Below are 16,081 nucleotides of genomic sequence, written 5' to 3'. Positions count from 1 at the left end.
CTGCTTCAGAAAGTGGCAAGAATGATGGGATAAGTGTGTTCAAAGCAAGGGGGAGCATTTTGAGGGGAATTAATGGCAATGTGTCTTTTACTGTAATAATTTTTTTGGTATTTAAATAGTCACCGTATGTTTTGATCACATCTCGTATGCTGCCTACAAGAGACTCACTGCAGATTGACAGACACACAGACAGAAAATAAAGGCATGGAAAACGATAAGAACTGGGGTACAATACTTATACCAGCGAAATAGACTTTAAAACAAAGTCTATATAACGAGAGGCAAAGAAGGACCCAGTAATCCCACTTCTGGGTATTTAAACCCAAAATGCTACTTCGAGGTGTCATGTGCTACTTCGAGGTGACGTATGTTTATTATCACATTGTTTACAATGACCGAGATGTGGAGGCAGACTGAATGTCCATTGATGGAAGAATGGATAAAGAGGAGGTGGTACATGTATACAATGGAATATTGCTCTGTCACGGAAAGGAATGGGTTCTTGCCATCTGCAGTGACATGGATGGACCTGGAGGGTGTTGTGTTGAGTGGAGTATGTCAGACGGAGAAAGACAGGTGCAATGTGATTTCACTTATATGTGGTATCTAAAGAACAAAACAAAACAGAAACATAGTCATAGATACAGAAAATGTTTTGATGGTTGCCAGATGGGAAGGGGATTGGGATGTGTGGGTGAAAAAAGGGGAAGGGATTAAATACAAATTGATTGTTATAAAGTAGTCATGGGGATGTAGGGTAGAGCATATGGAATATTGTCAATAATATTGTAATAACTGTGTATGGTGTCACATGGGTACTAGATTTGTTGGGGTAGTAGATAGGAGGGGGTGGGGGACGGTGGAAAAGGTGAACAGATTAAGAAGTACAAATTGGTAGTTACAAAAAATAGTCTTGGGGATGTAAAGTGTAGAAAATATAGTCAGTAATATGGTAATAACTATGTATGATGCCACGTGGGTACAAGACTAGTCAGGGGGATCATTACTTCAATATACACATGTCTAACCTCTATGCTGTACACCTGAAATTAATATAAAATAACATTGAATATCAACTGTAATTGAAAAAATTAAAAATTGGGGGAAGTGATGGGGAATAAGAGGTATAAATTTCCAAGTAATAATCAAATAAGTCATGGGGGTGTAATACACAGCACAGGGAATGAAGTCAATAATATTGAGATAGCGTGGTACGGTGTCGGATGGTGGCTGGACTTAATACGGTGCTCACTTCTTCAGGTCTATAAATGTTGAATAACTATGGTGTACACCTGAAACTAATATAATATTGTATGTTAGCTATATTTTTAATAAAAAATATTTTTAAATATCTGATGTTTTGGGCTTCCAAATACTTTGCAATTGTTGCTTGTTTCATTATCAATTTACTCAGCAAACACAAAATTAGGCCCTATCAAGCACTGGCCTTTACAGGAGAGTGGGGTTACAGAGAGGATTAACCCTTTGCTTGGTGGGGAATTTGGACAGTGTCTGTGATGCGTGATGAATAGGGAAGCCAATGAGTGTTGGGACCTAAAAGTGAGTAGGAGTTTGCTGGGCCCCAGAGGGGTGGGGCGGGGCTTGTGGGAAAGGCAGATGAAACCTAGGGAGCGGCAAGCCTGTGGAGGTGCTCAGCAATGTAGAAGGGCTTTGCACGCTCTAGGGAGGAATCATGGCCAGAGTCTAGGATGAAACGGGGCAGACTGGAGAAGAAAGGTAGGCATCAGGTCAGTTTGAGAAAGACCTTGAATAGCATGGTAAGGAATTTCAACAGCAAGAAGCAAGCGACAGGCAGCCAGCATGGTCTCTATGAGGAAGAGCAATGGGATTAGGTGTGCTTTTTAGGAAATTGAATCTGTTGGTCGTGGAGACTTTTGATTACTTTCTGCTTGCACCAAAGAAAAATATTTGAGTAAATACCATGACAAGAAGCAGCAGAAATGATTCCTACACTTGTCTTGCTATGTCCACTCTTAGTTTACAACCTCACTATGTACGTCCTATGTTTCCAAAGTTGTTTTCCAAGTCACTCATTTAGAACTTGGAAGTTATGTCCCCGTAGAACTAGTGTTCTTCACAAACTGTTAGGTAACCCAAACCACATCTGAGATAGTGTCAGTCCTGCTGTGGAACTCAGTCCCCTGAGGGGGTCTGCGCTTGGCTTAGTGCCTAGTGTGGGATGTTTGATAACAATATGTGGAATGAATAGGAAATCGATTCAGAATTTTAAGTAGCCACATTAAGAGCTCACCTTCGCTTTCTAGGGTAGGAAAGAGCCTCTTAGCTCTTGGCCTTTCCCCATCACCCCCAGGATGGCAAGTGAAGCAGAGAGACAGGTGCTTTGGCAAGAGTTAAAGGATAGGTGGACTTTGTCGGGGAAACAGAGCTAGAGGCAGCTGTGGGCACAGCTGCATTGTGGCCGAGATTGTCCTTTGAGCTTCTTACTGCTGTTGCTTTGTTGGCATCCTTCCTATTTCCTCCCTGTCCACGGCTTTAGAGACGCTGCCCGTATGGGTCTGCCCTCCAACGGGACTAACGGTATGTCATTCCCTCACTTCTGTCTTTTCATCTCTCCCAACTCCCAACCGAGCTTGCTTAGGAGTAGAAGTGAGCCAATAGTTGACACATCAGATATCCACCTGTGGCAGGGGTTGGGGTTGAAAGCGTGTAGGGGAAGAGATCATAATAACGGCCGCCACTTGTGAAGTATGTATTATACACCCGGCCTGTGCCAAGCGTATACTCTCACTCTCATGCCATGACTAGTCGGTATTATTGTCCCCACTTTTCAGAGACGGAAACTGAGGCTCATAGATGTTGACTACTTAAATCACTTGCCTAGTGAGTCGCATGGTTGGGATTTAGACCCAGCTCTTCCTGTCTCAGGAGGCTCTTATTTGCTCATGTCATTTTATGGGTCCCAGTCCTGAAACTCTTGGCCCTGAGCACTTCTTGCTGGAGGATTGTGAAGAGCAAGGAGCTAGCAGCTTACCCCACTCAGATCTGGACAGAGGAGCTTTCAGAGCCACATCAGAGAAATTTCACTTTCAAGTTATTTTTGCACCCTCCTGACAGTAAACCCAGCAATACCGTGTTTTAGCTGTGCAAAAGCCATACTAATTACAATCATTTATCCATAATTAGTACATAGCACAATGATGATTACACGTATCATTGCCTGTGTCAGAGTAACTTCAATCTCCATTTTATTAGGTTATACTAAATTCTGTTCATATATCGCCAGCTTTCATGGTTCATTGATCACGTGTCATCCTAAACTTGTAGCTTATCAAAGCAGGGAGGACCTGAAGTGGGAGGCATGCTGGGAAAGGCAGTTTGGGGGTGATGGGGCTTGATTACCAGGTGAGTCCTGTGATCACTCAGAAGCTTGGATGTCATTGGAGGGAGGAAGCACCATGGCCAAAGCCAGGGTTCAGATGGGGTCAGTTTGTGTGTGGTGGGCAGGGCAGAGACTGGAGGCTAGAGATTAGCTCTGAAAATACAAAAAGTAAAGCATCATGGGAAAGCCCTCTTCTCACATGTAGAAACCTCAGATATGTGCCTGCTGACAGTTTCCTTATCTAGATTATTTTATGGATTTTCAGGCCTCTTCTAATCCAAAAATTCTATAATTTCCAGACAGCAAGAATGGTCATAGAAAAATTGGCCTGGGAGAGAGATTGAAAATGAATCAAAAGGGTTCCAAGATATCAGATTATTGCTGTGGTTTCCCTTCCATGCTTATAGATTATTTCATTAGTGTTAGTTTTTCGTTTGTTTGTTTGTTTGTTTTAGTGTAAAGAACAGAAGTGATATGTAAGAAGGGGTTTTTTTCCTCCCCCTTGCAAATTTAGGAAAATAAAAATGGGTCCACAGTGTCCCAAATTTTAGTTCTTCTTCTCCTGCTGCCTTCCCCAAAAGACCCAGGGGAATGGCAGTGCCCAGGAGTTTAATTTTACATTTGGGGACAGGGTTTTCTTGGGGGCAGTTTGGTAAAGCAGGACCCCTTTTTACTGGAAAAAGGCTTCCTGGAGAGCTATAATAATTAAGGCTGGGTACTGTAACTCTCCTAAATCTCAGTGATTTAACACAGAAGTGTATTTCTCACTCTCATGTACCCTAACTCTGGCAGCAGGGAAGGGTGGAGATGACTGCTCCAGGCAGTTGTTCAGCGACTCCATCCTCAACACATGACAGAAGGTCTTCCTTGCTGCTAACATCTAACTAATAAATGGGGGAGGAGAGAGAGAATGGAGAATTGTCTGGGAGAGGTTTTAGGGGCAGGCTGGGATGTGATGTACGAGGTTGGACAATTATGTTCACAAACTCATCCTAGAAAAAGTGCCACATGCCTCATTGCTGAATATCACTAGGTCACCTTCGAAGTACTTCCATTAGGAAGCTATGCACTGACGCCAGTGCCTAGTCCACCCTTCAAAGCAATTTTGGAACTGTTTTTCTTGAATGGCCGTCAGAGCTGTCATCATATTACCCTTGATGTCATGAATGTTATCGAAATGTCTTCCTTTCAATATTTCCTTTATCTTTGGGTAAAGAAAGAAGTCACTGGGGGCCAGATGAAGTGGGTAGGGAGGGTGTTCCAATACAGTTATTTGTTTACTGGCTAAAAACTCCCTCACACACAGTGCCACGTGAGCTGGTGCATTGTCGTGATGCAAGAGCCATAAATTGTTGACAAAAAGTTCATGTCGTTTACCTTTTTCACGCAGTCTTTTCAGCACTTCCAAAGAGTAAACTTGGTTAACTGCTTCTCCAGTTGGTATAAATTCATAATGAATAGTCCCTCTGATATCTAAAAAGGGTAGCAACATCATTGCAACACATTCGCAAACTTAATTGTCAGACCTTGTATAGTATTACTCTGCCCACACTCCATTGGCCAGAACTCAGTTATATTGCTACAGAAAATTGTAAAGGAGGCTGGAAAATGTAGCCTAGCTGTGTGCCCAAGAGAGAAAGGAGACAAATTTGGTAAGCAGTCTCTGCCATAGGAGCTGTGTTAGAATGATAACAGTACTGCTGAGCCCTAGGATTCATGAAGTTAGGCCCAATTTCTTAGAATTTCAAGTCTACAAAGAACTTCTAAAGCTTTTATGATCTTTTCTTTAGGTATTTCAAGGCAAGAGGCTTAAATAGACCTACCCTTCACACATTCTGGACAATGAATGCATAGCACCCCTCAAACATTTGGTAGATATTAATGATGGCAATTTACATTCCATCACTATTTTCTTCATATGAAACTCCCCTTTGGTTCAGGTTTCACTTTTCTCCGTATTTGAATCCATTTTTCTTGACCTCAGAAGGTTTATTAACTTTCTTGCTTTTGCCAAGGCAACTCTTAAAAAGAAAACTTTAAAAATGACATCTGTAACAGGTTTATGGTCAAGGTTAAATTGATCTCATGCTTAGGTTAAAAAATAGTTGCCATGTTAGATTAAATGAAAGTGCATATACCTTCGTCCAGGGTACATAGTGAAACGCAGAATGTGATCAAGGAAACGACATAGAAAAACACTATTGAGCCAAACTAAAAGGAACACAAAGTAGGTGATTTTGTGATCATGGTTGCCTATTGCAGCTGTATAAACCACGCTAAATGAGATGATGATGTAATCTTTTGTTGCAAAGAATAAAGTGATTTCCCATGAGGCTAAGCATGAATTCCCCAATCCTGTATGGAAAGTACAGATAACTTCTCTGCTCTCCCCCAAACTCCAGCATAATTATTAGACTTGAATTTCTGAGTTGAGTGACTTTTAGAGTAAGCTGAATTTTGCAATTCTTTTGAAAGTTTACCTTTAATGTTTACATTACAGTCCAACAACAAATAAACTGCTTATTGGTATAATTCCTAATGTCTAGATGGTCTCTTAATATATCCTTTGCAGCAGTATTCTCGGTGCTGTGCCCCTTGAAGAACTATTGTGGTAGCTACTGGAAGAGTCAGTCTTAAACAGAACTTCTCTGTCCCAGAGAACGGATTGGAGATTTTTTTTTAAATTGCAGATAGAAACAAATTTCTTCATTTTGTATTTTATAACCATTAAACAATGACTGAGAGGCTACCACAAGCTGGATATCAGGTGCTACAAAGAGTTATAAAATGCAGCCTGTGGTCAAATCAGAACATTAGCATCATTCCTGGGTGTCTCAACAATTGTTTCTTTAAGGAATCTAATGTTTAATCTTTTAAGAACTTATTCCATAGAATGTGTGCAATGTGTTCACTTTGTCAAAAAACTCAAGGTGGCGCCTCATTAGGTGGTGTGACAGTGAGCCCCGTGTGTGCACAGTTCTGGTCTTCCTTTGGTTTTAAAATCTGTTAGTGAGCATGTCCCATCAGGGAGAGATCTGGGGTCTGCCCAGTCGTCCTTTGTATCCTCCATACTCAGCTTCGGGCCAGAACATTATGCAAGCTCGATAAGTATTTGTTGAGTACATGAAGGAACATATGGGATAGCCTTTCTTTAAATAGATCACAGTATGTTTTAGATTTAAAATTTGAGTTGGTAGACACCATTTAATTTGTATCACATAAGAAACACATGTATTTTTGCTTACCTTCAATGTCATTAACTTTTTTCATAATTGAAGATTATCCAAGATCATAACTTTTCTTCCTGTTTCTAGCCACTTCTCACCAGACGTACATTAGCCAAGTTACCCAGTTTGTTGACTTGATTCATTTATGGGAGATTTTTATCCAAAGTTGTCCAGAAAAAGAAAATAAGTAAAACTTGTTTTAGTTTTTGGCAGCTGGCCAATGAAAAGTTGAAACTAAAATAACTTGCACTTACCTAGCAAAAAGGGGCATGCACAGTGTATTAAACGAGTGTGAATATGCAAGTTTCCATTTACCAAATGCCAGCAACACATTGTCCCGCTCACTTCTCACCACAGTCCTGGATGGAAGGTGTGTTTTTTTCAAATTCCCATAATATTAAATGGAAAACTGTGACTCTGATCAAGTGACATCCCAGTAGCTCATAGTAATGCATGTTGCATTTACCTGTTAAAACCTAGACTACTTCAAATTCACTGCACCTTCCTCATCATTCAGCTGAGCATTGTAAGTTATTTGTGCTGTTTTATTTGTCTATGCTTTCTGATACCCATGATTTTTAATAAGTAAAAATTTTCTATGTGCAAATAGTTGTGAGTTTATTTTTCACATATTTGCATATGGTGGTGATTTAAAATTATAAATCAGATTTTCTCAATCTCTGTTTTTAAAGTCTTCTGATGTACTTCTGAGTATATTGTATTTAGAAAATAATCTGGACACCTTACCTGGGCCTGAATGTTCTTATACCTTGGCTCTTCTGTCTCCTCCTTCCACTCACTGTGCTTGGACACACTGGCCCTTGAATAGCCACACCCACTCTTGTTCAGGCCTTTCTACTAACTGTTCAGTCTACCTGGAACGCTTGTTCTCAATCTCTCCTTGGCTAATACTCTCATATCATTCATTTTTCTTTCCTTTGATACCTTCCAGAGCCTTCGGACCACCCAATTAGAGTCCCACCTGCATGGTCTGTTACTATGCTCCTGTTCCCAATGCTTATGCTATGTGAAATTTTCTTCTCATTTATTTACTTGTTTATTTTCTGTTCCTCCCACTGCTCCACCCATTTACCTGTATACAGTAGTAAGTTACAAAGAGCAGTTGCTTTGCTTATCTTGTTCACTGCTGCCTTCCCTGAGCCTAGAATTGTGTGCAACACACAGTAGGTGCTTGAAAAATAACTGCTGGATAAATAAAACATCTGAAAATAGTTCATCCTAATTAGCTCTCATGTCTTCAATATTTTTTATTATCTTTACTTTTGTTTGTAGTTGTGGGTATATTTAATACAGAAGATATTTATTAGTACAAATGTTTGATTTTTTGTTGTTGTGTAGAATTATGCCAATCTCCCAGATATGTCTTTAGATGTGTATAAAGATAGTCTATTAACAGAAAGAGAAAGCAAACTACCTCTTAAGACCTTTAGGTTATACTATAGGTTTTGGGGAGCGCAGACCACAGGCAGGAAATTGCTGTGGGATTCTGCTGAATGGGTGAGTATTCTCTGAAATGCCTCATGATGATGTTGTTTATCATCCATAGACAAAACTTAGATCTGGTGTGTCTTAGACTTCACCATCTCCCAACAGACAGTGTCCTCCATTTTCTTTTTATTCCCACCTAGTGTTGACGTTATCCCATAATATTTAGATAGTGTTTGGGGTTTTTTCTTTTGTTTTTTTTCTTGTGTGTGTGTGTGTGTTGTACGTATGTGTGTGTGTGAGTGTGAGTGTGTTTGATTTGTGCTTTAATGACACACACTGGACTTTCTAAAGCACCAAGTTGCGGTATAAAATGACAGGCCTAAGACCTGAAGATAGTCCCAGCGCTCTGCGCACCAGCTGTGCACGTCTCCGGGGAGGTCTTCACCTCCGTTTGGGGCTTAGTCTCTTCTTCTATGCAAATGGTGGAATGATTACGTGAGCTATCTCTACAAGACAGGACAGCTGGGGGACAGTGCATCTCAGAAGGTTCATAAATATACAATATCACCATTATCGTTGCTTTAAACCATGATATCAATAAGTATTGAAAATATTTATATTTTAATTTGCCTAGGAAAGCAATAGTGGTTTTTAATAAAATTGCAAGTGAATATCCTTGACTGTTACTCATAGCTATATTTAAACTTGTCATTTGACTCCTAATATATACAAAAATATCTTCATTTTAATGCAAAATACAAGATAAGCAGGTGTTGGGCATTTCTGCAATGTAAATTCTGTGTTATCTTTTATTGTTGTGTACTATAACCTGTGTACGAAGCTGGGGCAATGTTTACGTGACAAAAAATACACCTGCCTTGATCTTGAACATATTCCAAATATTTAAGAGCACTTTGGCTTTTTAGTTTTTAATTTGTGGTTAACATTTTTGACAGATATCATAGATTTTTGTTGCTCTTTCAATTAAGGTCTAGCACTGCAGTATTTTTTCTTTTTACAACTTCATGTAACAGGAAAGATTTCTGCCATATAAGAATAATTCTACAAGCTGTGGTACATTTATACAATGGAGTATTACGCAGCCATAAAGAAGAAAGAAATCTTATCATTTGCAGCAACATGGATGGATCTAGAGAACATTATGTTAAGTGAAATAAGTCAGAAAGAGAAAGACAAGTACCATATGATCTCACTTATATATGGAATCTAAAGAAAAGACTATGTGAATGAACTAATCAGAGTAATTTTTGGGGACGCATAGAAAAAACCGAGAGTGGTTAGATGGGTGTGTGGGAGGGGGTTGGGGATAAGGGGAAAGGTGAAGGGATTTGGAAGCAGCTGGTAACCACAAGATGGCTTCAGGGTTTTTCTTTTGAAAATTAATTTGGGGAAGGTATTCTATAATGTTGTAAAGATTTTGTTGGGTATCCGATGGACATGCGTCCTATTTGGGAGACCACCTCAGGGATACTGTGGATACCTGATCATGGCATTGTACATCAGAAGCTAAACATTAATGAATGCCAACTATAATTTTATATATATAATGTGATGGTTCAGTGTGAGGTCGGAGGGATAGTGGATGGGGGGAGGGGGGTTCACAGTATGAGGGATATAAATGATGAACGTCTAAGTATTACCTTGTTTTGTACACCTGAAACTAATAAATAAATTAATTAATAAAAAAAAAAAGAATAATTCTACAAAGAAAGAATATGATGAATGAAGTATTTAAGACAGCTTAAAAAATCTAAACATGTATAAAAGGATTTGGTGGAACCATCATTACTAAAATTTTTAATATAATTCTTAGATATAGATGACAAAAAGTGTGCCTCTTTAAAAGACAATTTTTAATTTATAAATTTTTTTGGTAGGGTGTTTGTTAGTTTTTCTACTTTGGCTACAAAAAGCTTGGAGGTCTGATGGCAATGGTATTTTATTTCATTAGAAAAATCGAAAATATTAGAGAAAGTGGTTCATCTAAAATGGCTGTGAATTGAATTAGTATAAATACACACAAATATAGAGAAACATGTATGGAGAACTTCGTATGCACCAGGCTGTATGCTAGCTTCTTACATATTTTGTCACATTTAAGCCTCACTGACTCTCATGCAGTTGGTACCATTATACGCTTTTTTCTATATTCCAGTTGAGGTAACTGAAGTTAATGGACTTGCCCGAAGTGACACCCTTTATGAGTGGCAGGGCTTTGGATTCATTTATGAGTGGCAGGGCTTTGGATTCAGTCAGTTGGACTCCAGAGCCTCTCCACCCTCCTGCCAGCTGCCTATCGGTCTATAGTCCACAGCTCTTAAAAAGACATAGGTTCACCTGTGTAGATAAGGCACGCTCTCCAAGGAAATTGTTCAATCTCCAAGACATATCCTTAAGTGGAAAGACAAGGTATAGGACAGTGTATATTATATGCTACATCTGACTTTAAAAAAAAATTAGATTTATCTTTATACATTTTCTTGGGAAATTCTTTACGGTTACCTTCAGGGAATGGTCTTGGACCCTGTGGGACTAGGTTGATAGCAAGACTCATGTTTTACTATATATCCTTTTAAATTATTAATACTGTGTACAAATACCATTTTACAATCTAGTTTAAACTGACATCATTAAGAACTAGGGAGAAATGTCTTGTATCTTAACAATTCTGTACATTTTAAAATGGCTTCAGAGACATCATATCTATCTATTTATTTTAAACCACAAGATGTGGGACCTTAACCCTGTGTAAGAGAACCTATGATCCAGGGAACTTGGGTGCCTGGCCTGCTCTGCTCTGAGCAGCTCTGGGAAGTTACTCATTTACTGTCATCAGGCCTTAGTTTTCTAAACTGTAAAATGACAACGGAGAACAAGTTGCCTTCCAACTTATAAGTAAGTTATCATAATTCCAATATAAGTTATAAAGAAGTGCTTTTTAATAAGATTAAATTCATGGTTAAAACTAAGTAAGTTCATGAAAAGAGCACCATCTTGGGTCTCGGTGGACAAAAAGGCCCATGTCCACTCCGCATGTTACCTGTTGGTGGTGGCATGTTGGAACTGCAATGAAAGGTACCAAGAACAGGCAAAATCCTTGATGCAAGAACAGAATACCCTGTCTATCATAACTGTTGTAGGGATAGTTCTTAACATATTAATACATAGTGGTGTCGACAAATATAGGATGCAGTCAAGACTAATCATTAAACTATTTCAAGCATCTTTTGTTAACTGATTTGCAGAAATCTATAAAGCATAGGTTCTTCATAATTTACTATAATATTGTGTTGCATGAATTATAGGCATACCTCGCTTTATTGCGCTTCACAGATGGTGCCCCCCCCCTTTTTTTTTTTTTTTTTTTTTTAGCAAATTGAAGGCAAGACCCTCTAGCAGCAAAGAGATTATGACTCGCTTTATTGCACTACTCACTTTATTGCAGTGGTCTGGAACTGAACCCGCAATATCTCTGAGATATACCTGTATAAAAGAGCTTGGCAAACTTTTTCTGTAAAGGGCCAAATAGTAAAAATTGTATGCTTTGCAAACCATATGTTCTTTGTCGTAACTACTCAGCTCTGCAAAAAAGCATCAGTGGACAATACATAGATGAATAGTCATGGCTGTGTTCCAGGAAAACTTCTTTACAAAAACAGGCCCTGGGCCAAATTTGGCCCATAGCTTTACTGACCCCTGAATTATAATAAATTCCTTCCCTAAGTTTCTCTTTGCAGTGTATCCTGAGGTAAGCTACCTGATTGCCTCTCCTCTGATTCCTGAATGTGAGAATAAATGCTTCCATTCTACAACCCCTTACCTTCAGTCATTCCTTTATGAATAAACTAGCTTGCAAAGGCTACATTCTACCACGTCACCCTGATGCCAACCCTGTTTCAGTTTTATAAGGTGCCTGCCTTCTTTCTTTTCACTCTGAACTGATATTTCCTGAAGACAAGTAGTTATCATTGTTTCTCTTGCATTCCCCTTCTTGTATTACCATTTTTACATGATTTCAACCTTTACCCCCAAAATGTTTTGCTCACATATCTTTTGTACCTAGGGAATTGTGGTCAGTCTTGCTTAAAATCTTCCGGACATGATTGGTTAACCACTTGCTTAACACAGTCTTCCCTTTCTTAAGGGAAGCTCAACCACATTTAACAAGCCGCTCTCCTCAAAGAGCAAGAGGGTCTGGAGGTAGAATTAGTCTTGGCAAATTACTTGTGAAGATAGATGTTGGTCGCTGAACTTAGCACATCCCTGGAGAGATCCCAGCCTTAGCCAGGAGAATTGGGAACACGCCTTGCCTCTGTAGTAATACCTGGCTCGACTCTCTCCAACCGCCATCCAGCACTCATGTTTGTCCTTTCCCTTGAAGCATCTCCCAGACTCCATCTTTTCTTCTCTTCCAATACTTCCAAATTCCAGAACTTCACCTGCCATGGACAAACTGGATGCTGACAAAACTCTTCACTTGTATGCACGAAGGCTCATAGATTATTGAGATGTACCACATGCTTTAAATTCGCTGCTTTTCCTATTCAGCGATTTAGCTGTAGCCCTGGATAAAGGTGATTTGTGTGATCTATCTTGCTTTACATCTCATTGACATTCTTCTGCCTTTTTCATGACAGGTTGCTGAATGCTATAAAGCCAGGACTTGTTAAAAAGATCAATAGATTGCCTACCCCCATTGCAGGATTGGTGAGTATCCAGAATTGAGATTTATTTTCCAATATCCCTATGCTCTAACCTAAGAGTCGTGACAGTGCCATTTATTACAGTGTTCTCCTGCAATATATATTCCACTTGAATGAGAACGCATTTTATCCATTAAACTGAGAGGTCACTTAAAAATGAAAGATTGCCGTTATGCCTAACTGGCATCTTAGTCTTTGTTTGTATATTTCCCATGAGTGATAAGGACCTTCAGAGGTAAATTTGTTTTGGGGTGAGAGGTGGATAATTAGGTTGACCTCAGGGCAGGAATGTGATTGCAATTATGGTTTTCTCATTTCAGTTTTTCACTGCATTCCCCTGAAATGGAGGGGAAAGGAGGTAGAGAGAAAGAGAATTTCATGATTAACAAGCAGCACGTTCATGATAAATTGCTGTTTTCAACCTTAAAAATTTGCTTGTGTTTAATTACCATATTTGTAGACCAATTCTAAAGGCATTATGGACACTAAGGTTATCCTGATGTCATCTGAAGAATTGTTTAAGCAAAGCCCTTGCCCTTCTGAAACTACCCATCTAAAACAAATAAAACTCATGTTCACATATGGTCAGAAGCAGGGTTGTTTTTTTTTTTTTCATGCATTGATACGTTTCATAATTCCAGGCACCCAATTTTAATTATTTAATTGCTGTTGCTTTTTGTATCACAGAGGGAAAAAGGTGGGAGATCAAGAATGCAAACATATCTTGGTTCTGGAAAGAACTCGGCCCCTGCACCTGAGCACATACACGCACACACATATGTGCATGCACACATGTGCACAGAAAGCTGGGAATGTGTGTGGCCGGGTAACAACGCACTGACTGTTTCCATTGTGACCGCCCTCTAGGCCTGTGGCTTTGCAGAAAACAATTAGAAAAATGTCAAGAATTTGGGCAGGCTCCTACGTAGACCTTACTGATTGTTGTTAAAAAGTTTCATAGCTATATCATGATGGCTACTTGAAATTAAATGTAACAACAACAACAACAAAAAACCCAATTGTGTATGAGAACCATGAGGGTCATGGTAATAAGTACATGGTTTTAGCAAGTTGAATGAAATGGATTTTTTTTAATTGTAAGAATTGCTGTTTCTGTGAATGCATTTTATTTCCCATACTGTTTAATAATAAGTTGGTGATTATCATTAAAAATCCTTCCAGTTTCCTTCGTCAGAATCATGTGCCCAACTCAGTTGGTGATAGATACATAGATAGATAGACAGATAGAGAGATAGACAGATAGAGAGATAGATAGATATAGATAGATTTGGAAGGAATGGATTTGAAAATTTTATAAGTAATCAACCTACATATGTATGTTATACATTACTTATAGTACTGTATGAGGTCTGACAATTAAGTTGGCAAATGTGTTGCATCGATGTTACTAACCATTTTTGATATCAGAGAGATTATTCATTATGAATTTGTACCAATTGGACAAACAGTTAACCAAGTTTACTATTTGGAAGTGCTGAAAAGGCTGTGTGAAAAAGTTAGACAACTTGAAATTTGGCCAACAATTCATGGCTCTTGCATCACGACAATGCACCAGCTCACACAGCACCGTCTATGAGGGAGTTTTTAGCCAGTAAACAAATAACTGTATTGGAACACCCTCCTTACTCACCTGATCTGGCTCCCCAATGACTTCTTTCTTTACCTGAAGATAAAGGAAATATGGAAAGGAAGACATTTTGATGACATTCAGGGCATCAAAGATAATACTGTGTTTCCCCGAAAATAAGACCTAGCTGGACAATCAGCTCTAATGCATCTTTCGGAGCAAAAATTAATGTAAGACCCGGTCTTATTTTACTATAACTCCGGATATGATAATATAATATAATATAATATAATATAATATAATATAATATAATATAATATAATAATATAATACTGGGTCTTATATTATTTTTTGCTCCAAAAGACCCATTAGAGCTGATGGTCTGGCTAGGTCTTATTTTCTGGGAAACACGGTAGGATGACAGCTCTGATGGCCATTCCAGAAAAAGAGTTCCAAAATTGCTTTGAAGGGTGGACTAGGTGCTGGTGTCGGTGCATAACTTCCCAAAGAGAGTACTTCAAAGGTGACTGTAGTGATATTCAGCAACAAAGCATGTAGCACTGTTTCTAAGATGAGTTTGCAAATTTAATTGTCTGACCTCGTATACATAATGATTTTAAATTTTTTTATTAAATCTATCTCTTCCAAATGTTATGCCCATACTCTTAATGATACTGACAAATGTCTGTTTTGCTCCAAGCCTGTATGACAGAGAGAAAAAGGTGGGAGATCAAGAATGCAAACATATCTTGGTTCCTGAAAGAACTCGGCCCCTGCACCTGAGCGCATGCACGTACACACGTATGTGCATGCACACATGTGCGCCTTGGAGCTCTGGGATTTAATGTTATAGGAGCAAAACTTACAGCATGAAGTTAAGGAAGGTCCCCAGTAAATCCACGTGAACAGAAGCAGCTCTGACACCAGAAGCTAAGAAGAAAAGCATTTGGAACCTTTAATTTAAAATGTGACTCATAAATAATTTTAGTAAAACAAAAGGTTTGGGACATGTACATTGACCTTTATAACATTTCTTATCATAGATCAAATATTATTCTCTGCTTTGGAGCAGGCAGGCAATTCGATTCAAGATAACAAGGGGGACTTGCTTGCTTTCCTCCGTTTATATCCTTGACTTTTATTCCTCCTTTTTCTTTTTTCATTTGAATTTCCTTTCCACTTTGTCCTTTCCATCATTTTTCCATTTCTTGCCCTTTTCCAACTAACATTTTGCCACTTATCTTTATCCTTTATTACTTGTATTTTCCTTACCAATTTGTTATTGTGATATCATGACTTATAATAAGAAAATATATGTTTGGTCTTTGTCCATTACTGGCACAGAGCTCTTAAAACCCTTGGATATTCTAAGCAATAAGAGTATCTTCATAACAATATTTGGTCTTTTGCATTGGTTCCTGAAATTGCTCCAGTTCCAGAAAGGTTGAAAGTGTATCTTGTTATAGCAAGCCCCTTTCAACCACAACTGAATTTAGGTTCATAAGGTGACTTTTGGAAAACTGCCCCGCCCCAAGGCTGGGGGCGGGTTGCCAGGGAAACCAAGTGATTAGAGGGTTGGAACTTTCAGCTCCCCTCACCCAACCTCCAGGGAGAGGAGAGGGGCTGGAGCTTGAAATCAGTCACCACTGGCCAATGGTTTAATCAATCATGCTTATATAATAAAGTCTACATAAAAACCCAAAAGCACTGAGTTGGAAAGCTTCCTGGTTGT

At 38.9% G+C, this 16,081-nt stretch overlaps 1 protein-coding gene across 18 annotated transcripts in view; it reads left to right on the top strand.

Annotated features, from left to right (window-relative positions):
• The window catches only part of LIMCH1 (LIM and calponin homology domains 1), a 352,720-nt gene that overhangs the window by 163,293 nt on the left and 173,346 nt on the right, over positions 1-16,081 (top strand). For all 18 annotated transcript variants that reach the window (XM_081061235.1, XM_081061234.1, XM_081061258.1 and 15 more), the window contains one exon: positions 12,696-12,765. In XM_081061235.1, coding sequence (XP_080917361.1) covers positions 12,696-12,765 — 70 coding nt within the window. The remainder of the gene's footprint in view (positions 1-12,695; positions 12,766-16,081) is intronic.

The sequence above is a fragment of the Rhinolophus hipposideros genome (genome assembly GCF_964194185.1).
Source record: "Rhinolophus hipposideros genome assembly, chromosome: 1".
In the NCBI taxonomy this organism is placed as follows: Eukaryota; Metazoa; Chordata; class Mammalia; order Chiroptera; family Rhinolophidae; genus Rhinolophus; species Rhinolophus hipposideros.
The sequence above is the reverse complement of the archived record's forward strand: the minus strand, read 5'-3'. Positions and strand labels throughout refer to the sequence as shown.